We start from the raw sequence: 27,881 nt of genomic DNA, 5'->3' as shown, positions 1-27,881 counted from the left end.
GCAAAAAGAAGGTTTGTACCTTAGGTGCTTGTCACTGGGGTGTCATAGGTACCTTGAGGTCGAATATTTTGGCCTGGGGTACATTAGTGTAGATTGTACCTTGAGAACAGAAATGGACTCCTCCTGTACCCTAATTTCTGACACTGTATACAAAACATTAAACTGATGCAGAGGAAAAGGGCTTCATCTGAGAACCAGAGTGAGACTGCAGAGTGTTGCAGAACATTATAATGATGTAATTTGAATGTAAATTACCTTTGAACGTTTCAGCACCATGGACAGAGCACAGTGAAGTGCAATGTCTCTGGCGCCCTCCAGTGACTAAATTGAGTACTGACACAAACAATGAATAATATTTAGATTTTTTTGGCTGTTTCATTATTCTAATGATGCACAGGGAGCAATAAGTAATTCACAAACAACAAGATTTATTAATAATAATAATAATAATAATAATAATAATAATAATAATAATAATAAATGAATATCAGACAATTGGTGTAATGTGTAATATTTAGCAAGGTAACCTGTTTGAAGGCTGATTGGATAGTTTTAGCACAAGAATTTCCCTAACCCTGTGAAATGATTGTGAAAATCACATCTTTGCAAACGTTTTTAAAGCTCCACGCACGATAACAGTGTTTTGAGGAGGTTTTGCCCACATTTATGCGCAACATGTCCACCATCTTTATCACTGTTTCCTCTGATTTACCTCCCAGACAGATCCAATTTCGCCTCTGTTTAGCTAAAATCTTGTGGCACAGACTTGACATTTTCTGACCGAGGTAATCCATAACAGTGAACACCGTGTTCCTTTTATTGTTGCCACGGTTATGTCATCTCTGTTTGGTCGTGTTGTCAGCGCAGATTGATTTGCGCTGTGTAAAATCTATTCACCTCACTCTGCTGTGTGAGCAAAGGTTAAGAGATGCAAGCAGTTTTCAGCTTTTTGGCTGTTTTGTGCACCGAACCCGCAGTGACCTGCACACCAGAACACGCTTAAAAATCAGTTTTTCAGCATCAAAAATCAATCAAAATGTTCCTTCACACTAATCCCACTCACTTCATTACCATAAACACTGTCTCTAAAGCTTCAGGCATTTCAAAATGAAACTAGTTGACTTTCCTACGAATGAGGAATGCATCCCAAAACGTAAACTATCCTAATTATTATAATTACAAAGATTGAGGAGGGCAACAGGAAACAAGATCTTAATGAGTCTTTGGCTCAGAGATTCAGCCTAATGTTGTCCTCTTCTGGCTGCAGGTAAAACACAAAGAGAGAAGTTTAAGGTGTGTAGGAGGAGACAGCCTGTGAAGGTGTAGCTGAGGTGGATGTCGATAATGAGGACTGTTTTTGAGGAGATATATGCTGAGCCTGTGCTTTGCCAGTTCACTGCTGATATCAAACCCTGCAGGAGCTGCCAGTGACACAGCAGTCAGACCAACACCGGCCTGTCATGGAGCTCTGCTGGAGGAAAGTGCCTTGCTCAAGGTCACTTCAACACAATCTGTTGAAGGACAGCACAGTGTTTTTCATGAATTCACACATTTTTAAACAGAAAGTTAGTTCAGTATGATCTTCACATGGAAATGTATAGTTGTTTTCATCACCAGGCTGCAGGATGATTTTTTAAAAACTAATAGTAAAGTATTATTGTTTTTAATCATCATTTACATCCACAATATGTAAATTATGCCGCTAGCTACTTGCCGAGTGTTGTGTGGGGATGGCATCCCGTCAGTGCTGGCTAGCTCTGGTAGAGGAAGTGGGGTACAGATCCAGACCTTCTGGAGGAACTAACACCTGCAGTGACATCAGATTCTGCTTACTCACTGGACGGAGAGCTCAAACATACATTTTTAAAATTTTAGATTAAAAAGTGGATTCATCTTTACTCCAGTTAATCAACCAGACTGCAGTCAAGATGACGGCTGATTGGAGCTGCAAGAGAAATTAACAAAACATCAAAAGATGCCATATGTAAGAATTGGTCACCTGCTGAATTCATATTCCAGACTAATAGAGATCAGCACATCACAGTAACTGTTAACCACTGCTGACTGTTGCTGCTAACTGTGACTGTAACTTAAGGATGTTATGTTTAGTCTGGACACAGTGTAGGAGGAGGAGCCCCCCGTTCATGAAAGCTGCTCAGAGGTGTTTTGACTGTTGTGGGGACCACAGAGTGTTTAGCACCTGGCTTACTGGAATGGGAATAAAATAACTTCATTTTGCAGCTGCTTTAGACTTTCCCAGTTTTACTGGACTGAATGGATCAAATTATGACAGAGAAATGAATCATTTCGAGGGGTTGTGACACTCAAAAAACATGCACCCACCATGTCCGTTAGTTAGCCCCACAATAAGGACGTTGAGCTTCACTGACTCGAAAAACACCACTTAGGAGCTTTCGTAGGAATGAATGGGGCTCTGCATCCAGCACTGATTCAAGATTTATTGTAACATTTAAACAAACACTTCTTTCATTGGAGCTCCCAGTCTGAACCGTTAGCTGCATGGCTAACTGAGCTAATTAGGGAATGGCAGCTATACATAGCGGCAGTGACACACACTTCCCTCCACTTGTTGAGTGTGCATTCAACAAGTGGCCAATTCTTACATACTGCACCTTTAAACTTATTTTGTGTTTGTCAGTGTGGATTTTATTCACTCAACATTCCTGCTTTTACTGTAACACTTTATATAAGAGACACACTATAAATTATTTTCAATATTGTATAATTATAGAACCTAAATACACTGACAGGATAAATAATATTACAATGGTGTTTCTGCTTTTCAAGTTCAGCTCCTAGTGCACAACATCTTAAATCAAATTAATAAAAGTGTTTTCCCATTATATAAAAGCCAAGTTAATTGTTATTCACCAGCCGTAAAACGACACGTAGCTGTCCTTTAAGGGTGTTATCACTTCCAGTAAAGTGCGTCATCTGTTTAAGTTCGTATGTTGTCACACCGTGTCAACACGGCTACTATAGGTGCGAGGAGTTTGTGAAAATGGCGTCTGATATTGGCTGCCTTCAGGAGCGGGGCTATGCTGTCAGTGACCACAACAACATCAGCGCACATTGATTCATCTCCGGAGGATGAAGTCCTCCGCCGCCGCATCGGGACCCGCGTCGGACGAGAAAACACAGGCGAGCCGCCGTCATCATGGGAAGCCACGGCGGGTCCGCTGCAGATGTTTCTAACCGACGAGACGATGGACATTTTCACGGTCAGCAGGGGACATGATCGCCGCTCACTCATTTACCCCCCGTTTACTATCGAAGAAGAAGTGACCTTCTCCGAGGAGGAAGATGTCAGCGCTGAAAAAGGTAGGAGAGAGGGGGGAGGACGGGGTGTTGGTGTTTATTGTTTTTTTTTTTTTTTTTTATGTGTGTGGTCCGAGCCCCATGTTTTGCTGTTACTGACGGACACTTCAGGTGCACCTAACCTAACGTGAGGTGTGATGGAGTGTCAGAAGTTTCTGCAGGAGCATGAGTGACTCACTCACTGACTGATCCCTCACTCGTCAGGGTGTTTTCCTGCGCCCATCGATCAATAGCTGTGAATGATGCATGGTGTGTGTGTGTGTGTGTGTGTGGAGAGGAGAATTAGAGTACAAGTGTTGATGGAGGTGGAGGAGGTGGAGGAGCCATTGTGAATGGAAGGGGACGCACAGCCTCTCCGTCAAGTTTCCTGTTGTCTGTAAATGCCCACATGTCCCCATTGTGCTGCTCCCCCTCCTGTTCAGTCAATGTGTGTGTCTGCCTGTGAGGTGTGTGTGGAGTGACTCAGCTGTATTGTACTATATCTGTCATCCATCTTTTCATCTGTCACAGGTGTTACCATGGCTACTACAGACTCACTGCTGTCTTTTCTTTGAGAAGGACCCAGGTAAGAGGAGGCGGGTGGGGGTGATTAACTCAAACACAATGGCGAGGACATGTCTCCACGCTCTTTTTTTTTTTTTTCTTTACGTGTCGTGTAACGGCTCATGTAAGGACGCAGAGACATGAGGGAAAACACTCGGCGGTGGCAGCTTCTGTGTCGAGCTTTAGGAGGGAGATGGTGTAAACTTTGTTCTGTATGCTGGTTGATTTACTTATCCACATCAGATTCCCAGAAAAAGGACCAGATTAAAGCCTCTTCCATTCCCCTCATGTACCACAGGCCTCCATTTTGTCCAAAAAAATGATTATGAACACACCAGTGAGTCACACCATGGCACTGTGTGACATGTTCCTTCATTATAACACAGATTCTGTAACACGGAGCTGAAGTCACGCTCCTTCTGGTTTGCCCTATTTAGGAAACACAGTATGGCAGTGAATGAAGAGACTAATTCGTTTTTCGATTGTGCCATGAACTACACACACGATGTCTGTCAATTTAAAAGATAACTTTCAAAGCCAATAAAGTCGCAGTTTGTCATAAAACTAATGAGATATACTGTAAGACGTCATACGTAATAATAATATAAAGACTATATGGCCACCAGTCGCATTAGTGACGTCATCTCGTTGAACGGTCACCAAAATCTGTGACTGCAGCTCTCCTTTCATATGACTACAGTATTTAAAATGAGCAGATTTATTGTGATTTCATCTTTTTGAGTACCTTTTCTGTGCGGAGGTGGCGGCCATGTTGGTGTCGTTGATGAGCGAGACGATGTAGTTCACTGAGCGGCTTAACACTAAACTAGGTATTTCACTTAACTTGCAACAAACTTGATTTGAAGAACGATCTTTATAATTTACAAACATATGTGTGATTCATGGCATAATCAAGCGGGATCAACAGATTACATCTCTCTCCAGTCACTAACTTGTAAGTTTGTTTGGAAATAAGGTCCCGTGAGGTCCATCGGAAGAGGCGCAACTTTGGCTAATTTCAGCGTAAACTTCTCTCCTGGGTGCAGTTGATACAGGGCAAACCACAGTGGGCCAAAAAAAAATCCAAAATTAAAAATCAATATTCTAGCACAGACCAGGAGACAATTGATACTAATGTATTAACAGTGACAATGGCATTTCACATGTTGCCTCATCAGATTCCCTTCAACAGGTGTCTCTTTAAATAGTCAGGTGCTGATTAGCGGAGAATCCAACACTGTCACATTCCCCAACATTTTAGCATATTCCAACAAGTCTTAAGACCACTTAGTCTGTCAGGTAATGTGTTTGTTCTGACTCGTGTCTTCACATCTCAACTGGGCTGCACAGTTTTTTTTACCCTGTGATAGATATTGCGATATGAAAAAATAGATACCATTTTCACCAAATGACTTGACTAGCCCAGTATGTGTGTGTCAGCTGCTCATTGTCCTGATGTTAGTCCAAATTTTGAAAAGTGATTTATCTTAACATAGACACTGAGGGTTTACTGGGTGGACAAAACCTTGAACGTCTCTTGATTACCACCCCCGAGTCCCGACTCAAGAGGGATTTATCCATCATGTTTAACTCGTGACGTATCGGGTATGAAGTTAATCTGCAGACTCTCGAGTTCAAGATGAGATCATACCGCTCACGCCTTTATAGCTGTCAGGTTTTGAGGCATGACCACGGCTAAAATGTAACCTGCAACAGACCAGGTGAGACTAGTTTTCATCTTACCCTCTTGCCATAAACTGTTATAAACAGCTGTGCTTCTGTTATTTCCTTTCCCCTTGTATTGTCTCACTTTCTACTTCCTCCCTTTGTCCTTTTTCTGCCCTCTTTGCTCCTAACCTGTGTTGTACCAGTTAATCACCCCTTGCGTATTTAAGTCCTCGTCTTTCCCTCTTTTTCAGTTTGTCTGTTCAGTATCTGTGATTCTGCTGTTTAGTTTATCTCAGTCTGTTCCTCCGTCTCCCTGTTCCATCTCCCCATGGTGTGCTCCTTGTGTTATTCTTGCGACGGAAAGCCACAGACAAGCTGGGAAGACTTAACGGACATGGCAATGCAAATCTTGTCAGCCGCATTCTCCAGCTGTGTTTCAAAGGCTGCTTTGATTGATTTCTTTTGGCCACTTGAAGACAGCGCAACAAGCATTAAACGCAAAATGTTGATATCATCATCACCTTGTAAGGTTGATATGTTAGCAGACAATAAAACATCCAGCCGACACAGAGAAACATTAACATCCCTTTGACCTGACGATCATTCCTTCTCTCCACCAATTCCGGAAAGAAATACGTTACTTTAGCTGCTCGCTTCTCCACTCTGCTGACCAGCCGGTTGATAACTTAGCCTGCCATTTGTCGCATCTCTATCAAAGCTTTCCTCGATGTGAACCGCTGCCTAATGAGGCTGGAAGCTATGCTGATAATGGCACCAAAACAGTAAAGCTGTAGGGCTGCAAACATCTAGCTGCAAGATGCTAAAATGCATCACGCAGGTAAAGACCCTCGCATGCTGCAGCGGTGGTGGAGGTGGAGGTGTTGAGTCTGTGGTGATGTGAGGAGAATCTGAGCGCGAAGGCGATAGTTGTTAATTAGTTGCACTCTGCACGACTCCTTCTCTCTGCAGAGGTCAGAGCGCTGAGAACCATCCAAGGGAAAAAAGCACTGCGGGGGTCCGCTGCCTTTTCTGTTGGCATTTTTTTTGGGCATCGCCGTTGATCAAATGCTGCCTCACATCAGCACAAACCTCAAAAATACGATCCCTATCACTCCGATTCCTTTTGAAGCCAAAGGCCGAGTTTTGAACGCTTTTTATATTTGAATTAGGTGGATATTAATTTGTTTGGTTATAAATACCACACGGCGACACAAAAGTATCCCAGTGATTCCCGCGACTTGTGGGCGTATAATTCACCTGTGAGCCAACATTTTGAGGTCAGGTTTGGCTATTTTTACACTGCTCGGCTTATTAAAAGCAGACTACGCGGGATTTGTAAACTGCTGTTTGTAAACACACCATTCATCTCACTTCCAGGTCGTCTGAATAAGAAAATCGCCTCTGGTGCGTCATGTGATGATTGAGAAGGATTATTTTGGTCCAAGTATACACATTGTTGTTTAGGAAAATCCTGCAGAGTATACCACTACTGTCTCAGGTACAATTTGCACGTTTAGTCCAACATTAAAGATTAGCTTGCGTTTGCAGAGAAACAGACTGCGGGTTAATCGCACTCGCAAAGAAAGCGCCTTTTAAAGCCTTTCAAGGGACGGTAGAGCTTCAGCACCACCGCACATCTGAGATTATCTGTGAGTTAATCGTGTGTGGGGTGCTCCTGTGGTTTTACAGGCTTTGTCAGCACAAAGGCTCCAGATGAAGTGTGGGAACATCTCTGCTTGTTTGATGCGCATAACCTAAAGAATTGTTCATGTTTTTTTTTTTTTTCCTGCTTCTCCTTTCTTTATCAGCCATCCGTGGAACTTGCTCTTGATCACGCCTTACTCATCATTTTCTCAAGGTTGAGGCAGAATGTTAATGACTGGATCGTTTGAAGGGATATAAAGCACGCAGGACAAAAACCAGGAGCGATGATGCTGTTTACGGCTTTTTGTGCAAGAGATTAAGCTATAGAAATGGGCATGACGAGGTGTGAATTCTCTGTTGTTTCTATGGTTTTCAGTCTACAGCAGTATTGTAGCACAAATGTGTAATACTGATATTTCCTGAAGGGCTTCAGATCAGTGCTGCTCCACTAGGTGGGGCTGTTTACTTGGTAACATATCCAAATGGTGCCATGACATACCATTCAGCAGCAGTGAGACCAAATGCAGAGCAATCAGAACAAAGATTCTGTTATGTAAGATTTTAAATAAGGAACATATTTATGGCTCTATGCACACTATCTTATTAATTTCAGTGCAGTGGTAGCACTTGTGATTGATCTCATTATTCATGTTGGCTATTGAGTGAAATAACGACTGGAAAAGTAATATTCCCACTATTGAATGTGATATATCCTTCATTAATTTTTTATACTATTCTCTAAAAATGAGAGTGAATGAAAAGCTGCGCTTGGTATTATAGTGTGTCCCTAAGTGTAAGAGCTAATTTTCTTTACATTAAACATACATTTCTGACTTGAGGCCTCACTTGTCTTTAGATCTTTGTGTCCAAAATCGTTTAGCAAAATGAGACACTGGTATATATATGAATAAGTTCTTTTGATTTTAGTTTTATGTGAGTGTGCAGTGTAGAGAACGGGAGCAGAGGGCTTGTAACAACTAACGGCATTCCCTAAACTTTAAAATGCAACTTGGTAGCAGTTAAAATCTGATGGGTGTTAAGTAAGGACTGTAAAGGTCGTACTTCAGTAAGAATCAAGGTATTAGTGTAAAATAGTACTCATGGGGCTCTGTTGGTATAGTGTGTGCTCGATGTACAGTACAGAAGCTTTGTCCTCACTTCAGTGGCTCAGGGTTCTGATCTGACCTGTAGATGTACCCAAGTATAGAAAGTACAATTATAAGTAAATTATAAATGTATTTACATGTATGTACATCCTCTTTATCTGGTTTTACTGATTATCAGATGTAAAATTCAGCATTTTACTGATAGTCTCACTCAGTTTTTAAAATAAATGAATACATTTTAAAAATCTGATTTCTGATTAAAATGATTTTATATTAAAAATGAGCTACTTTGGCTCAGACGTAACTCGAGTTATCAAATAATTGTAGTGGAGAGAAAAGCACAATATAGCCTCTAAAATGTAGTGGAGTAGAAGTACAACATGAGTTTTTGTTCCACAAAACATTTTGTAACTTCTGTCCCTTCAGAATGATGTTGATGGTTCAGTGTCTTGTAACAGGGCAGATGTGTCTCAGCCACTCCGCCACCACTTGTTTCTGCATTGTGTAACTTTAGTGAGAGGGTAGGGTCACAGCAGTATATCTGTTTTCAGAAATGACGTAATGAGTTTTGTTTGTAGTGAGTGCCTACATTACATCTGACAAATTTTTACAGACCTGGGATTTGTATCTACGACAGTGGTGCCGTACACAACTGTACGTAGTGGAATAACCCCCTTTGGTTCTTTAAGGTGTAGATCTGCTTGTTGGAGAGACATTTGGGAGATTAACCTGAAATGTTAGTACAGTTTGCTCCATAGACCACATATGTTACACACATCCTGGCAGCGAGGCATATGTGTTTGAGCTCGAGGTTTTAAATTTCTGTCCGTTTCTACTCAAGCGGCCCTTCCTCGTCTTGATCTGCCTTGGCTATTCCTGGTACGCCTTTTTCATCAAGTGAAGGAGCGGTCATATTTCTCTTGAGTAGCACCTCTACTCCTGCAGAATACCAATAAGTCGTACATCGGGCCTGGAATCAATATGATCCTTTTCAAATCTGTATTTATTCCTCTCTCCGATTGTCTTTCAGCCATAGAAGCTCCGCTCTGCTGTAGGACAGTGAAGGGGCTGGCGAGGGAGGGAGGACGTGAGGGGAATGTGAGGGCGGTCGGACTTGGGGATCAAGTGTTCTTTTGGTTCTAGTTTGGATAAGAGGTGGTCTCAGGACTTTGGATGACGGGAAACCAGCTCGAGTCTAATTTTGCTCGTATCGCTGCGGCGTTTTCCTGCAGTAGAAGCTTTTGTCGTCCATCCTGCTGTTAAGTTTTGTGTAACTTTCTACTTTTTTTTTTCTACCGGACCGTTTGCCATTCATACACCTGCACATGGCTTGAGAAACGTGTTTGATCTCGGTGACGTCAGCAGGGTCCCGACAAGACCAGGAAACGACTCCCTCCCTTTTTCGGCCGGAGGAGTGATGTCATCGCAGGGGAGAGCGTGAGGTTGGCTGAGGCTTCATTGAGCTTGACGTTTTATTACTGAGACCGCCAGATGTATGACCACATGCAACAGTCAGTGCGAGGACACAGACTGGGAAAAGTGTGCGCCAAATAACATGGGAACACGTCTGTGGCTGTGAGTGTGAGGCAAAGGCACGCACACACCAAAAGAGACAGAGATGCAGATAGAAATCTAGAGGGGAAGAGGGACAGCATGAGTGTGCATGCTGATGGGGATAGGAGCGTGTGGAGCTACAGAGCTGCAGAATCCTGAATCCACCAGATGGAGACTCCGTGTCCTTGTTTTGCGGTGATCTGTGGGAGCAACATGCAGCTCGCGCCGCTGCCTCGCACTGCAGCAGTGGAGGAGTAAATGCGGAGCCCAACACTGCTCCAGGTGATCCACAGCAGCCCAGCCCGGCAGACTGCTCCCTCCTCAGCCTTCCCTCTCCTCCTCCTCCTCCTCTTCCTCCTCCTCCTCTTCCTCCTTCTCCTCCTCCACCTCCTCCTCCACCTCCTCCTCCTCCTCCTCCTCTTCCTCCTCTGTCAGTGCTCCGTTCCTCTGAGGGCTTTGAAAAAAATTACAAGAAAGGAGCTGAAAAACAGAGGAGAAATCCTGCTTTCCCCCTCCATGCTCAGATGTGAAACACCTCTGCATGACTGTCCGCCGCTTCCCTGTCATCGTGTGAAGACGCACCGCATATGTGCTCCAATGTCTCCGGAACATAGACTCGCTGCAAGGTAAGAGGACTTGGACTTATCCGGATAAACGTTTCTGGTCTTTGCTGTTTTATTTTGCTCTTTTTCTCGAGACGTATTCAGTGCAACTGTTCCAGCCTCGTGTGTGTGTGAGATTTAACAGGTAGATGAGAAGTTGCCACAGCAGATTCTGTAATTAGTATTCCTCAGAGTGGGCAGAAAAAAGAAAATGAATGAGCTGTTGGAGGTAAATCTCATCCATCGTGAGCAAATACATTTCTTTCAGTTTCAAGAATCTCCCGTTTCCCCTCAAATCGCAGCGATCCGTGCAGGTGTGTGTGTGTGTTCATATGTATGTGTGTGTAACAGAATCCAGCGGGGTGGGAGGGATTGCTCCTGCTTCTCGATGGGCAACAAGGGGATTTTCATCTTGACAATGTGGCCAAACAGCTTTCCATCGATCTTCTCATGGCCACTACCATCAGCAGAATCTCTGGCTTCAAAATAACTGACTCTCTTTTCTTTAACGGTACCAATATCTAATCATTATGTAATCATTTCGATCAATTTGGTTTCGGTTGTAGAGAGAAGATCAACCCTCTTCCTGACGATTTATGCGCTCATGCCTTATTTGTCATAGATGAAGAGTGGACACATAAGGGGGAGATAAGGATTATGACAGCGGCTGGAGGGGGACAGGGGCAGGAGGAGGGTGGGGGGGGGCTCTAGGAGAACTTACTCCATCACCCTTTGGTTTCGGGAAAACCTGCTAGCCAACAGCTGATCGCTGCGATCCCTCTTAAATCCTTCAATCTCTCCATCGCACGATGGTTCTGAAGCCTCAAAGCCTGGACCTGTAAGTGACCTAACGAGGGTTCATCACTTTCACACACACACAGAAACACACACACCCTTTCTTATACCATAATAAGCGATGGAGACTAGCTGGTGTGGTGCTGCAGCGATATCCAAATCCTGCATTCTGCTGGTTGACAGAGCTTCAGGGCTTTTGATTGTGTGTGTGTGTGTGTGTGTGTGTGTGTGTGTGTGTGTGTGTGTGTGTGTGTGTGTGTGTGTGTTGAAACCTGGGACAGTGTCTTGCGCTCCGCTTAGCTCCTTTCTTTTGCCCAGAAAAGCACATATCCGTTGGTTTTGACCTGAAAAAGAAACACCATACATGTTCATTCATGCTCATTCACGTTCGCATACAAGATCAGATAGCAGGCCAAGCTCCTTTGTAATGATTCTGTGATATGCAGCAGCGGACTGATAAATGCTCTTTATCTCTGGCAGCATCACTCTTCATGTCTTGACACACGCACAACTGTACCTACAGCGTTTGCCCTTGCAACAAGCTCCATCTCCTCACACACTGTACGCACAGGGAGCTAAAGGCACACCTATACAAATCCACACAGGCGCACTCGAACAGCTGTGCGGACTGAATCGGGCTACTTTCATGTGTAGAGAGGTGTCTGGCTGAGGTAGTCGTTTGTCATGTGTGGCATCGGGATGCAGAGGAAGACCTCGGAGGAGAAAAGTCTCAGCTCCTCGCATCTCCCAGGCGGCTTCTTACTGCTCTGATTCTCCAGCAGATACACTGGCATCCTGAAACACCTCATTTAGCCGGTTCTCCGCAAAAAAGCTTGCAGCTCCTGACAAGAATAAGAGTGAAAAGCCCTGCCAGCAGCCTCTAGAGGCTCTAATGTTTATTACATGTGAGAACACAGGAATTTTGGATGAGATGGACAAGACACTGACGGACGCGTTTGGCTGGAGACTATAGTCACTAAAGCCCCACTCCAGTGTTATTATGGCATTTTTTCCAGATAATGTTGATGAGCCACACTGTCGGCCAAATATTTTTTGATGGTGTTCTCAAATTTGCTGCATAAATGGAACACGGCGTCATACATCATCCTCCAAGCTTGCGCAGGTGCACCTGAGATATTAGCTAAATGCGTTTGGGAAATGTGTTCCCCAAAATGCGACAGGCTCAGGTGTAAGGCTTGTAAGGGTAGCACGGCATAAATAAGGCAGTGCGCAGCGAGTGTGTGGTCCAGAACAATGGCGGCTGCGCTCAGAACGGACGGGTGTTGCTGAACAAAGCCGAGGGAAAGTTTGACAGAGTCTAGCAGCAGCAGATGTACAGTACAGGTTAAAGTTTGATCACGAATAAACGCTGCATCTCTGTAATACCAAAGAAGACCTTATGTGTCAGTGACCGCTGTTGCTATTTATGCTAATAGCCATGCTATCGCTATTTATGCTAATGAAGCTAGTCTTGGTAGAGCCAAGGAAATGACATTAAAACCTGGACACAGTGTTGGAGACAGAGCTCCGTTCATTCCTATGAAAGCTGCACAGTGGCGCATGAAATCCAAATGGCTCGACTTCCTGGCTATAAAAAGACTTTCGCCCTCTGAGCTTGCTAAATTCTGATTTAGGACACAGCTAACTTGAATGGAAATACAGTTACTTAATCTTGCAGCTCTTTTGGACTCTCTCAATTTTATTGGACCAAATGGCTTAACATATGATCACGAAACTGATCATTTTGTGGAGGATGTGACCCTCAAAAACATTATCCACCATTTTACAGCAGCTTCTCAATTTGACTCAAGCCTGAACTGATTAGATTTGGTGGCAGAAAGTCAAAGGTTGAGGTCACTGGAACCTTAAGAAACACATTACTCAGCAATGCTTATGAAAATTTTGACAAAATTTTACACAAATGTTTAACAGGATAAAATGATGAAGTTACATCACTGTTAACCCAACAGTGCAACTTCTATGTGACCTCATCATAAAATGATGGCCATTATTCAACCTCATTCGTCAGGAATTTAAGCCTGACTGGAGCATGGAGGCAAACACGCTGAATATAATGTGAGAGGTGGATCTTCTTACCTTTTCGACTAGTGCCATGCTAGCTGTTTCCCAGCTTTCAGTTCCATTGCTTAACTATGGTAATTTCAGACAATCAAACACAGTTGCCCACAATAGACTTACTACAAAAGTGTTCCAAAAACGGGAACATTTGAGATAAATGTATATATAAGGCAAGGGTTGAGGAAAGGGAGAGGCCCTGTACATGAGATTATGTATCGGCACAAAATATTTTAGGTGGCTTTTGGCAGAGTAAGGGTCCTTACTGGGGGAAGCAATTCAAATTGTAGGCACAATGGATTTCATGGATCACTTGTTATGTCAGGAGTTTCCAGGCATGTAATTGGCCTGTTATTTTATGAACCTGATATCCCAGGATGATAAGTTGCTGACAGTATCGACTGAGAATAAGAAGAGCAAAGGTCCAACAGTGAAAAACTTTTGAGATTCATCCCCTGCATCCTGTTAACATCTACAGTAATTTTTTATAAAAATCGAATGAAATTTTGAGATACTTACCAGTGTCATTTTGAATTTTTAAGTGTTGCTGTGATACTGGTGCTAAGCCAATGGTAAACGGGGTTACTTAAATCATTTGTAGTCATCCTCTGAATCCTCCTCATGAATATCCAGGCAGTGTTCGGCTATTTGGCCAGTAGTTTTTGAGCTTTGAACCGAACAGCTTGTGAAGCGGACAGACTGCTGGTTCGACAGAACAGGGAAGACCAACTGAATATTATTGGGGCTCTTTTGTGCATCATCCTTCATTACTGATACAGTGGATTTGACACTGGTACAGTTTTGGAGAAAACATCCTCTGCGTGTTGGAGATGATTTTATATGTCACTTCCAAGATCTGTGTTTGTTTTTTTTCATGTCCTGTTGTGAAGATGGATCAATCAGTCATTTGACAGTTTATAAAACTGCTAATTTGTTTGTATAGCCTCTTAGTTTTACTCACAGAGAGTGTGTGTTTGTTTTTAGGATTAAAGCCGCGGTACATCTCGGCGATGATGGCATCTTCTCTCTTTGTTTTGCTGCGGGGCTTTGGAGGTCAGGATGGAATGATTAACCACCCATTAACTGACAGGCTGATTCTTTGCCGGGTGCAGAGCAGGACGACAATAGAAATACCAGTGATTTCTCTCAAATTTTAAAGTGATAGTCCCCCCAAATGTCTCATCCGTACACTCAAATGCTGTGGTTGCATCTGTACTGCATGATCAAGACATCACCTGAAACTCAATCGGGCACTGCAGGAATAATTTCTTGCCGTCTTTTTCACCATCATCTTTGCCTCCCGATTCATGCTGAAGATCGCTGTGCATGTTACCCACAGATCTGAGTATTGAGGTCCAACATTTCAAATGTGGCACTTTATTACATCGAGATTGCTCTTTTCCCTTCAGATCTTACTTGATTTCAACAATGAAAATACATCTGTAACTGTTTTCCGGGGTGTTGATGACAACTACCCCAGGGAGTGACACCTTCCTGAGATTCTGCAATTAATTTACATTTTAATGAATCAGGATTCTTTTTTGCAGCTTACCTATTTAGATCTCTAAGTGTTACAACTTCACACCTTTTCTCTTCTCTTCTTGCTAACGACACCTTGGCCTTTTTTTTTTTTGCTGCTTCAGTGTTTATGATACAAAAAGGTAGAGTTGACAGACATTGTGTTTAGCACTTTGAAATAAAAATCTTTGCAGCTCAAATACTTTCCATTCAGATGAAGAGACAACAGAAAATACTTGAGCTTGTCTGACATTTGACAGTATATACTGTAGTATATTAGTGTGTAATTATTATACATCATTCCTCCAAAATGTAGAGGAGTGGAAGTATAAAGTAGCAGTTTAAACACCAGACAGTCTTCACTGGTAAACTAAGAAATGCTGCAGAGATGCTGCAAATCCTGCAGCACTAACTAGAACATTCATTAACCCGGGGTGTGATACTCAAAACAAGACTTCATATCAGCAGAGTCAATACTTTGAGGAAGCGTCACATTTGAGAGGCTGAAGCCACAGAATGTTTCATATTTTTGCTTCAAGCTGGATTTAATCAGATATTCTGCTACAACTGAGCAATACTTTTCATCTGTTGTCTCTGGTATACCTTCATTTTTTGGTGTGCTGCTGCAGTGACCCAAGACGCCCTCCACGGGGATCATTAAAGTTTAATCTCGGCTCTGTTATCTTAATGTTTCCTGGACACCTGCTGTTCAGTCCTGTTGGAAAAAAAAAAAAAAAAAAAAGAAGATGAGGAGCTGGATGGAAATAACCAGACTTCTGGTTCCCAGTTTTAATCCCTCCTGGTGGTGCTCGCTTGGTACAATACCATGTTAGGTAGTGAGAGAAGCTGTGTGGGTGTTTGAGTGAGCGGAAGAGTGAATATGAGTTTGAATATAGAGAGCATTTAGGAGAGTGAGCTGGATATTGGCAGCAGAAAAGACGATTGGTACGATTTTATTGTTTTACTCAGAACACGTGGAAACGTGTACTCACATTTGACCTCAGAGGAGAAGTGTGAATTACATACATTTGTTTGGGAGGATATGAGACTCAGAAATGGTTTGTGTAAACATTTATATTGAAAACAGGATGTTGGTATCACAGAAACAGTGATGGCGTGAATGTTCGGTCCAACAGACTGTATGCGAGTGCTGGATAGTCGCTTACACACTCAAAATGTCCCTGTAAATGACTGAATATCACCTTGTCTGCACTACACTGTTTTGTTGCACATAACTAACAGAGAGACACTTTCGCCAAGTCTCAAGCATTTAGCTCCGTGGGATTTTGAGGCAGTGACAACAGCAATAATAATAATTATTAGAGTGTTTCTGGTCTGTGAAAAATTTCCCTTGACTTCACATTCTTGTTAAAAACACATCTTGATAAAATCACACTACACACACGCACAACCAAGACGACAATAATGAACCTGTAAACATTTTTAACATGTGTGTTACATACACATTCCCAAAACTTTCACTGGCCATGTTTGGAACTCTGAATGTCCTGGTTTTGTTTTTCATGCCTCAGTAGGTTCTGAGTACACATAAATCCACGCACACATACTCTTACAACCTTTGGTTATTTATTTCGACTCACTTCCCTTATTTTTGGGGGTGCATCTTTAACGCCTCTGACCGGATAATAATCTCCGCTTTCCGTGTTGTCGGATGTCAGTTTACTTTACAAAATCCATTTTCCTGCTAAAATAGTAACTGTGAGGTGTCGGCAGCAAAATCGATGACGGGCAGCGATGAGCCTGCAGGATCTGAGGAGAGGATCTTCAGATGAAGTGCAGCAAGCTACTTTGAGTGCGTGAGGAAACCCCTCATCCAGGTGTGTGCGCGAGAAAGTGTTTCTGTGAAAAATCTGTTGCAATTAATAATGGAATCAACCTCCTGGTGTGTGGTGTGGTTTGGCTTCCCTAATGAGGACTGGATTCATCCTCCGTCTCTGACAGTACGCTGAGTGGAATATGCTGCTCTCCAGCCTGTTTCCATGGAGATGCTCAGGAGCTGTAGCAGCACCCCCACCCCCCAACACTGCCACCGCCACCCCCCCTTCTGCTGTACGTTCTACCAAACAGAGGGATCTGGGCCAGGGTGTGCAAGTGTGTGTGTGGGATATAGCGGTGTGTTAACAGGCACACACACATATCTGGCCATTGACGGATACACTTATGCTACTGTGGTAGTATTAAGCTCGACGGCAGTGGATGTGCAAGGGTCTGTGTGTGAGTGTGTTGCAGCATAGTTACTGTACAGTGTGTCAGTGTGTGTCTGTGTGTCGTACTCTCTCTCTCTCTCTTGGTGTGTCATGCTAGTAGTAGCTGCTAATCCTGAGGCTCCGCTGTAGCGAATGTCCAAGTGTGAGGGTGTGTGTGTCAGTGTGCTACGAAGGCTGCATTTTCAGGCATGTGTGATACTTGGAGTGGTCATTGACAGAGTATGTGTGTGTGTCTGTGAGAGTGTTGTGTACGTGAGATAGTGAGTCAGATTGACAGAGAGAGAGAGAGCGAGAGAGAGAGAGAGAGAGCGAGAGAGAGAGAGAGAGAGGTTAGAAAGAGAGAGACAGAGAAACAGAAGGTGAAAAAAAATGCGATGATTGCAGCAAATGTTGCTTGACAGTAAACCGTGAACAATGTAATCTCATTGAAAGAAGAAAATCCCTCTGCATCCTGCGAGCCACATGTGTGCCATTATATGTGTGTGGCTACTGTGAATGTATCCCCACAGGGCCTCAGAGCCGGAGACTCAGGCTTCCGTGGTTCTTGCTTACAAGGTGATAAAGGTGACAAGTGATTCCTGGCCAGACAAAGAGGCCACCACTGGGACAGAGCGTGTCGAAAATAGCAGTGGAAAAGGATCTTTTTTGTCTTGGCAGAATGATGCAGTGCAGGCCTGAGCAGAGAGTCCCTGCTGTATGAAGGCCAGGGCAATCCCTACAGCAACAGGGTTCCTAATCCCGAAGCTCTGCTCTGTCAATATGCAGCGTGCATCTGTTTGAAGGGTAGATCCACCCTTTGATTCATCGACCGATCTGCTAGTTTTTTGGGTGTACAGCCAGGTTTTGTCAGAGAGGCACGGTAGTTAGGCTTTAACCTGTGTGAACTGTCCAAACAGCTAAAACCCAATGATAATCAGTTTGCTATCACAAGAGGAATGACCTAGAGACGGATCCTGTGATTTTTGCCATTTTTGCTTTAAAAAAACAAAACAAAAAATCTCTCAGCAATTAATCTGATATCAATATTGGACTTTTGCTGATATCCTGTATGCCTATTTTTTCCAACTCATTTTGGCTGATTGCCAATGCCCACTGGCAGCTCAGTCGCCAGGATAAACAGTTAGCAGTAAATGTTTGTGAAAATCAGATACATTACATTACACCTTACTGACATTTCTAAAAATGTGTCTCATCATGATCAGATAACATGTTAATGAGATGACCCTTATGTCTGGAGAGTTATAAGTGATGAGGTTGGCAAGCCAGTGATTGCAGTCCCAGTCTGTGTTTCAACATTTTAAGGAGACCAGGGGACATCTCAGGTGTGTTCTTAGTAACCAAAACAAGTATTTTAAACCAAAACGTTATGCCTTCCTAACCGTAAAAATATTTCATCTGTTCTTATGAATAACTGCGGGACGTTTGTGAGGGGGAAAATATATTTAGATGGACCTTGATGTTATCAGTGACATCCTTTTCAGCTGATGTCCTGGTCTAAATGGTATAAAACCATGTCACTTTGTCATACAGTACTGGATATAGTGAGAGCAAACACCACAACGACTACCCAACAACTAGGTAAAGGACAATACATGGACTGCTTGTAGCTGATATTCACAATGGGGGCTTATTTATTCTGATAGTTGAGTTGCCGTGGATTTTTTAAGCAATAAACAAAACCTTGTCATGCTATCTGTATTTTGGCTCGCTCACAGAACCAACTTACTTAAGGGTTTTGCTATGTGTACTACTAACCTCCAGCATTCAAGGAGCAACGTTATCATTCATTTAGAGTCATATTTCTGGTGGACTGAAGAACTTAAGCCCAGTATTCTCTCTCCTGGCTCTTCACCAGCTAGTTTTGTCTGTTTGCAATGTGGTGTTGCCGTAGGTTGTGTACATCTACCTGCTGCAGTGGAAAAGAATTATGCTACGAGAGCAGTGAGACTTAACCAAAATAAAAGTCGTTGGCTGGATGGTTTGACAATGAGCTGAGACTCACTTTAAAGCTCCATTAAGTCGAGGGGAGCTGCAGATTACAGTGATAATTCTATGTAGGTTCATCACTTCAAGCAACATTCATAAAAATATTAATTATTGCAGCTAATATAGCACCTGAATAAATTAATACCCAAGCTTGTGATTATTTACACATTTTATATACAATTTTTAGGAGATTGGTTGGTGGCTTCTTAAAATTTTTCTTTTAGCTGGTTGGGCATCTGGGCCATGGCCACGGCCCTGCTTACGTCACACAAACATCCCCAAACAAATAAAAAAAGCTGATTTTACTGTAGATTAAAACAGAAAATAGATACATCTGGAAAACATGTTCTTGATTCGGTCATTGATTTTACATTTGAAATTCATACCACGGGAAAAAAAAATATCAGCATTATCGGCCTATGTAGTTTTAATCGGTACGCCGTCATCCGTGAAATTGATTTGAGTGTGTGAGTGTGTGAGTGTGTGAGTGTGTGTTTTCCCTGGCAGCATCCATAGCGAACATCTCCATAGCTGTTAATAGGATATACTGTGTTCAGGGTTAGCCTTTAGAGAGGCTGGGTGGCAGCAGTCATCTCAGTCTATCGCACTCTGGGGAGCTCTTATAGGATCAGGACGAGTCAGGGCTGGAGAGAAGCTGTGTGTATGTGTGTGTGGACACTAAGGTTAACACAACATGGGCTTGATCCTTTGCCAGTGCCATGATACCTGCTGGCCAGGTCGTTCTGACTCATGCAGGGTGGCGACGCCTGCCAGGTGGTACATGTCCACACAGGGTATTCAGAGTGCTGATACTAATGTGTTAAACCAGCATCAAGTCAGGTGACGCCACGGACTGGGTAAAACACACCAGCAGGGCATGGCAGGGTGCACCGCTGAGCTGGTTTACTCAGCTGGAAGCTCACATGCTGTCTGGAATGCTCTGTTTCTGTATCATGTACGTAAACATCTGAGCAAGTTGCCTTCAGAGAAGCACTTTGTGCAGGTGCTCAGTCAAAATATCTGTGAAAGGCAGGTGTTGTAAAGAGGAAACAACTGGGTTGACATTTGCTTTCTGCCAGAGAACTGTAATTTGTCTTAACTTTATCACTTAAATGATGAAGTGGAGCTTTATTCCAAGTTTCTGCACTGACAGTAAGAACAGAACAGCCTCACCTAACCTCCGTTTCCCACTTCTTCTGTTCTTGATTTCAAACAAAAACTGACTCTCCGCTCTTCAACCATTCTTTCAACTTTCATATCCATTTGGCAAATCCCTAACCAGCCTCTAATCGGAAGGCATTGCCCACTTGGAATCAGCCTATGTAAGAAGTTTTTACTTGACTCGGGCAGGCTGCTGGCATACAGCACCCTCAGCCTGGTCTGAGCAGCAAGCCTTTGGCTCATCAGCACAACTTGAGCATGGACGTGGAATATTAACAGCGTTGGATATTCCACTCAATAGGGATCCATAACGTCTCTCCTGGATGTCCACTTATCATTTAATTCTGAAATTATGATCATTATGAATTATCAATCTCAACAAATATTGAGACTGCTGCTCTGATGAGATTTGGTCAAATGGATTTTACGATTCTGCAAATACCGCAACACTGCTTTCCCTAATGTGTGCTGGCAAATGCTTGAAATCCAGCCGTTTAGCAGCCTCAGCATTCACTTATCGTTTTAATTGCAAGGGATTAGATAGATCAGTTTGTCACCACAGAAACACACAAGGCTTATAGACTGTGGCCTGAACTCTGATGTGTCGCGGCACACAGATGTGAGAATAGTGTCAGCACAGGCTGGCACCTTGCTGGTGGTGACAATTTATCTCAAAACTAATTATTAACAATTCTAGGGCTTGTCTTGGATTTCTCAAGGGAGTCTACATGAGGTACAAAGTGTTGAAATTTCAGTGGTACTGTAGAACAATCAATTCTAAAATATGACTGCACAGAAGAGATGAGGCGCCATTCTGTAGCTCTTCTACCTCCATCATAACAAGAGCTGCACAGAACCATCCGAGAAGTCGTCCTTGGAAACTGTTTGGGACTTTTAAACAATACTAGCCAGGTGACTGGATGAACCATCTGTCTATCAAGGGGCGAACTTCAACCAATCACATCAACAGTAGGAGAGTAGTAACACCAGTGGGGGCCAGTTGGTAAATGAAACTCCTGCTGAAGCCAGTCGAGAGAAGACCAGAACCTTGCTCTCCATCAGGGTCGTTCTTTGCCTTCCTTTCAATAAACACCACTCTCCAGTCCTGATGTAACTGGCGGTCTTGAGGAGCTGCTATTGTTGCTTTTGTAGCTGGTGGTCACATCTATACTGAGCCTGTAGGTGCCAGTAGTTCCTCATAAGGACGCTGATTGGTTGAACCACTGTGTTTTGGGCACAAGAGCATAGCTTGAAGATTGGCAGGAACAGACATATGCAATAAAATGATGCGCTCAAAGCAAAGTGGCACTGTTGCTTTGATACTGAAGTGTTACCAGACGCCTCTTTTTTTCTTCTTTTCCCTCAAAGGTAGGAAAGTTACCACCACAGGGAAATTGTACTACTTTCTTTGCCTCTCAGAAAAAAAAAAATCACATAATCCTGTGGAAATGTGCGGAAGTGACTGATTTTGTGAAAGAGAGTATTTGTCTATCTACAGGGCTTTTAGATTGGCCACTTTAGAGACCAGGCATGTGTGCTGCTGTGTGTCCTGCTGTGCACTGAGAAGAGGGAGAGACAAGTAAAAAAGCACGCACCTCCTCCACAAGCCATTATTCCATCAGCCCATTAAAACCAAAAATCAAAGCTCTCTGCACTTATGAATGAACACTTTTTTAGTGTTTTGGTGCAGAATATCAATATCCCATGATCCCATTCAGGAAAATGTCATGGCGAGAAAGTGTCACCCAGTCAGCTAGTTTGAAAGCATCCTTTTTTATTTTATTTTTTTTTTTTTACGTCATGGAATGAACTGTGTTCTTCTAGGTAAATTAGGAGGATTTATCTGAATCCACTTAATTTTATTGGAAATTACAGACAAAGAAGCAATAAACTGTTTGTTGGGAGAGGAGATTGGTATTGTGTAGCCATTTATTAAGTTTACATGGATCTGGAGTGATTTGCACGCAAGTATGCAAGTATTCTAATGTGGTATGCAGATTTTTCAATTTGGACTCAGGTAAAGGAGAAGAAAAGTTAGGCTGGCGCTTCCATGAACACATCGCTCCTGAGCAGATGGAGAAGCAAAATGTTTTTGTTTTTGTTTTTTTTTGCCATTTAAGTGTTTGGAATAAGTATTTTTTCACTGCAGCTCCTATATATTCTATATACTTTTGCACATAATATGCTGTGATGACTTGAAAAGGAAAGTCTTGTTTTATGATTCTTTAATTTGTTGCCAAAATTTGTCACAGCCTTTTAAAATATGGCTCCAAAACCATTTGATGTGCAACTACAATCAAATGTAAGCAAAATTTGCATGTAAAAAGTAAAAAATTATTAAATTAATTTAGCTGTTGATTTTATCCAAAGCAACTTACAATAAGTGCATTCAACCAAGCGGACCCGACCCAACAGTTGCAAACACTGGCTTGTACGTCAAATGTCGTTTTATATATGGGCCAAGTTGCGGTCTGAACAGGTGAGTTTTCGGTCTTCGATGGAAGATGGAAGATAACATAATTTGGGTATTGTCAAAAGATCATCAGTGTGACATCTAGGGGTTTGCTCAGCTATGACGAAGGTCGCTTTTCTCGCTTTCTAGTAATGAATCAATCTCCTCGAAACACAAGTGTGTGTGTGTGTCGACGTGCTGTATCGGTCAGATACTCTAACTGTCTTTTGTGGTCTATATTTGAAGCTCAGTTTCTATGGTAGTATTCATTTGTAGAGGGGAGATGAAATTGCCTGACCATCCTAATAGAATCTTATCTGAATCTGTCATATGAGCTGCTATTGAATTTTGTTTTCATGAAAAAAAGAAAGCAGCCCTGTGGAATTACCTTCTGTGCTTTTATTGAAAATCACAGTGAATGGTTTCTATCCTTTACTTGCAAAAATTAAGATGAATCACTAAATACCCTGAAGAGCCGTGATTTGATTTTAGTTCATCATATTTACCTCTGGACCAGTTATCCCTGCACAAAAGCCTTCACAACAGCGACGCTACCACCGAAGGCACTCTGAAACCAGGACAAAAGCTTGCTATTGTTACTGCAGATGGGCATAATAAGAAATATCGCTGTGAGAAATACCCAGTTTGTGCTTGTGTAATCTCCCTCAGCACCATCTTTATTAAAATATTCTGTCACTGCAGTGTGCTATTGGTGTCTTAAGAGGAGACAGCTTCTGTTCAATGTCAGACTGCTTTGACAAATCGCACTCGAGTGTGACAGTACTGCTTGTGTGCAGCAAAACACAGCCAATGGAAACACCTCGCCAGGACATCAAAATGGTCGCAATCAAAGAACAAAGTGGAATAAAATAGTAGAGGCCAAACCACCACTGTGACGCTCTACCTACCCCTCTAGTACCACTTTTACTCATGAAGGGCTCTGTAGTCAAGTTCAGCACCAAGGATATTGGCAAAGTCCTGTTATCCTTTTAAAATTAAGGTTTTTGAAGTTTTAGACTGTTATCAACGCTGTCAAAGAGTTGTGGTTTCGTAACTCCCAGGTGTAACTTACAAAAGTTCACTATCTTACATAATATAACTTAAAAACAACTACATGTTGGCATGTGGTCACACACAGGATGAAAGAGGTAGTCTCCCAAAGAAAAAGTCCTGTGTATGACCAACCCAACCAACCCAACCACCTCTGGATTTTTCTTGCTGTTTATACTACTGCATTAGCGGTGAACTTCCAGACATGACACTTGAGGAAGGAAACTACACTGTCAAACTTAAGACAACTGACCTGCTGTACAGGAAGGGGAGACAGAACAGGTTGGCAAAATCAGAATGTTCATAATTTAAGTGAAAGTCCACAAACCAATTTTAGAAGATCAAAGTCCTGAATGACAAAACACCTTCTCTGTCATCTACAGTTTCCTACCTGGGGATCTGTAAGTACGCTTACTCACTCGATGTTCAAAATGAAATACCAAGATGTAATTCTTGTGATTCAATAAAATCACATTTGCTCGGTGCAGCCTTGTGAGTGAGGAAAGGGCCATTCAGTAATCTCCTACCTTAAGAAAACCATAAGTAGGAAGTATTAATGAGTTTGCATGCCAGTGATGATCAGAACATCCTAAAACAGGTATGGTGTAAAAATGCTGCTGGGTCACATAATCCAGAGATCATATTGATGTATATTTTCTGTAGGTTTGCTTTAAAATTGTTGACCAGAATCTACACAACATACAGTAATAAGTCAGTGTGTTCTCAGGTGGCATTCCAGTAAAATAAATAAATAAATACAAAAATGAATAAATTGGAGGATTTCCTCCAACACAAAGTCAAAGCCAGGGTCTTTAAAGCTCCGAATCTCAGCACCTGGCTAAGTAACCTCTGAGTCACTTATATTTATAAATACTGTTATTCAGCCTCACACAGCTATATTAAGGTTACTTTGTGCAACATAGTGCAGCCCTTATCATCCTCATTCTGCTTTTAAAAGTAGAGGCAGAGTTCAGAAAAATCACATCACCCACAATATGACTACTGCATGAACTGTAGATGAAATATGTTTCTCTTTTACTGTTCCTTTCAACACAGCAGCTCAGATGAATAACTCAGCAGCTCTGGAAACACATTTTTATACCTCATGATTATTAGGTTTATTGGTGTCACTGCTGCATAAATAAAACTACATGGGCACAAACAGGCATACAGACACACTTTAAAACTTGAGCCCCGACAACTTAGAGAATGAAGACATCTGGCTAGATTGAGAGGCCAGGGTGGCTGAAGAAGACATCCTGTGCACGCGATTAAACGCTTGCTTTCCCAGAGACTGATTAAGAAGTCAGTAAATAGAGCTAACAGTCATTTGGTGGCATGACAAACTGTATTAGTTATTAGCCTGTTTGATGCATTAAATGTATTATTCATACAGTGTGGTTGCTGGTTGCTAGCAAGTAGGAGGAGAGAGTGCACTCAATTTTGCTACAGAAAAAGTCCCCCCTACTCTGTATCTTGCCTTTTTTTGGGATGTTTTTTTTGTCATATAATTGGATGTTAGAATTACTGTTTTACATTGATATTGTTTATGAATGTTGTTTTGTTACCAAACAATTAGAGATGGTTAAATACATTGGACTGGCTGTTTATACAATAATAACACACACACACACACACACATATACGTATATATATACATATACGTATATATATATATATATACATATACGTATATATATATATATACATATACGTATATATATATATATATACATATATATATATATATATATATATATACATTTTTGTGTGTGTACATTTTTGCCACCGTACAGTACTTTCTGACGTCTACAATGTCTGTGGCACTCAGCCTCAGGTTCATTCATTCATACTGAAAACATGAATCCTTAAAGTGGAAGAACAAACCTTTTCCACTTTCCTAGCCTCCTGGCTACTGCCCAAAGCAAATCCAACCGTAACAATCCTAATATGGCCTGGAAATGCCAGTCTCAGTGCTATGAAATGTCAGAGTTAAACACCTGGTTGTATTACTAAGTAGGCAGGTTGGGTAACTTACTGATCCAGTGAAAAGAATGAAGTCCCGTTGGTAAGGGAAAATACATATCCACGGGGGAACAGACTCTGATGCGTCACCAGCACTTTTCATCGAGTGAACACCCGTCCATTCACTCTCTCTTTACCTCTCCATCTCTCTCCCTTTTTCCTCCTCCATCAGTGGAATTCTTTTTCTTTTGCAATCCAGAATATCCACAGTTATTCCAGTTAGCAGTGGAGAATGACCGGTGAAAACAATGCCTCTTCCTTTTTTGCTTGTGCAGTGGCAGGAAAAATCCAAATGGGTTTATGGGAAAGCAGTATACAGTGTATACAAGAAAGGTGTCATTGTTCTGCAGCCATTATGTTGTGCAGTCATTTACTCCCTAAAGATAAGTTAAAGCAAAAGCGTGTCTGTTGTCAGTTTAAAAAAACGGGTCATGAATATATAATTTCATTGTTGCTGCACCTTCAGTACGCTTTCAGTAGTTTTAATTCCTCTTTTTATACTCTTTGCTTTATTGCTGTTCATATTACATTGACACTTATTGCCTTTGCACAAAATAATAAGTACACTACTTGTTTCCTTCACATTCTGTAATTATATTTGTGTCTCATGTAGATATATGTACAGATAGATATATATACACATGCACCTTAACTATACCATTCTATACCTATTCTCCTCATACATTATTGCTTTACATTCTAATTTATTCCATATCCTCTGTGTTGTTTTATTATAATTTTTATAATTTTCTATATACATTTTTATTGACTGATTACAGTTTACCATTTTTGTAATGGAGAAACTGATTCCACATGAGTTGAATCTTGAATCTAATTTAATTTATTTTAAAAAAAAGCTAAGTAATTCCCTGAAACAACTGTGGGTACTGTCACTTTTGGCAAACATTACTAAAACTGGCATAACTTGCGCTTTTTGGAGTGACTATTTTTAGCTGTGGATTAATACCCATTGAGTGTTCTTGTCAGTATTTATGGCAGCAGGATTGTGTACGTGGGACTGAGTCAAAATAAAATACAACGTGCAAGCTCCAGGCAGAGAAAGAACGTATTACCCAGGTGGCACAAAGTAATAAACTACTGTATATTAAAATTGGGTAACACAGTTTTTTTTTCCCAACCCATTGGTTATGGTCTTTTAATTAGATTCGATACAAACAAAAGGAAGGTGATTTAGAGTTTAATTTCCAGATGGCACAAAACTAACATAAGATGCCCAGTCAAAACAGTTTGATTTAGTTACTAGTTAATATTATCATAAGTTATTAGTTCATACACAAAACCCGGCCTACCCAGTTTGACCGATTTTGTTGCGTGACTTCAGGTCCCGGTAAAGAGCTGATGAATAGCTGACGCAGTGCTGTTTCTGTCACTACTCTGCAGAAGCATGTGGAGTAAAATATACACAGTCCCTTGTGCTGCTGTGCAAAATGCCTCAGATGAAGACGGGGATGTCTCCAACACGCACGCACGCACACACACGCACACACACGCGCGCACGCGCACACACACACACACACACACACACACACACCTTCCCCTTTGCCACAACCCTCTGCCCTGTTCTCCATCCCTCCCTCTCAACATGTGAAGCACCCTTTGCTCTTGTTCACCGCTCGCTAAGCTCAGCTAAGTGTTGCTTTGAGATTAATACATGGGAGGCCCACTCTGCCAGATGATGTAATAATCGTGGTGGTTTGCTGTTGCCTAGATACAAGGAGACGGAGGAGAAAACAGTCGGGTCTTGCTGTCTCTGTCACTAAGACTGCTTAACTCAATCACAACAAAAGCACTTCGTGCTAGCTGCTGCTACTGCTGCCGGTATATCAAAAAAAAAACAAAAAAGAATTAAAAGTTAACTTGCCTGAAACACTTTACATCTAAAAGCTTCAAACATTTAAAAGCCCCACACACTTGCTGTCTAGTCTGTTAAACAAAATGAGATTTTCTCATTATATCATTTTCTTGAACGCACCCCAGGGTGTGTTACGCTTCTTTGAACATCACGTTAGTGCTTTGAGGATGCAAAATCTCCACAAGCACCTAACTCGTTCACCTTCAGACGCTTCCTCCTCTTTAATCCTCTCCATCTCCCTAAAATCTTCTCTCACACAGA

General features: G+C 42.0%; 1 protein-coding gene and 1 long non-coding RNA gene across 10 annotated transcripts in view; one reads left to right on the top strand and one right to left on the bottom strand.

Moving 5' to 3' along the window:
- Positions 1-514: 514 nt before the first annotated feature.
- The window catches only part of LOC119012132, an 83,832-nt gene continuing 56,465 nt past the window's right edge, over positions 515-27,881 (bottom strand). The window contains exons 3-5 of one of the 2 annotated variants that reach the window (XR_005072373.1): positions 15,449-15,560; positions 11,524-11,595; positions 515-1,807 (exon numbers count right to left, since the gene is read on the bottom strand). This is a non-coding gene — a long non-coding RNA (uncharacterized LOC119012132). Of the gene's footprint in view, positions 1,808-3,199; positions 3,334-11,523; positions 11,596-15,448; positions 15,561-27,881 lie in introns of those variants that run through there. The other variant, XR_005072372.1, reaches the window with a different exon arrangement.
- Positions 1,863-27,881, top strand: part of LOC119012128 (disks large-associated protein 2) — a 108,889-nt gene continuing 82,870 nt past the window's right edge. For 4 of the 8 annotated variants that reach the window (XR_005072371.1, XM_037085628.1, XM_037085627.1 and 1 more), the window contains exon 1: positions 1,865-3,342. Coding sequence is in view for 5 of the 8 variants with exons in the window: in XM_037085628.1 (XP_036941523.1) it covers positions 3,060-3,342 (283 nt within the window). In the remaining 3 variants the exon portion in view is untranslated. Of the gene's footprint in view, positions 3,343-3,849; positions 3,905-8,647; positions 10,481-11,116; positions 11,295-27,881 lie in introns of those variants that run through there. The other 4 variants (XM_037085629.1, XM_037085632.1, XM_037085630.1 and 1 more) reach the window with 4 other exon arrangements.

This window comes from Acanthopagrus latus, chromosome 22 (assembly GCF_904848185.1).
Source record: "Acanthopagrus latus isolate v.2019 chromosome 22, fAcaLat1.1, whole genome shotgun sequence".
Lineage (NCBI taxonomy): Eukaryota > Metazoa > Chordata > Actinopteri > Spariformes > Sparidae > Acanthopagrus > Acanthopagrus latus.
The sequence above is the reverse complement of the archived record's forward strand: the minus strand, read 5'-3'. Positions and strand labels throughout refer to the sequence as shown.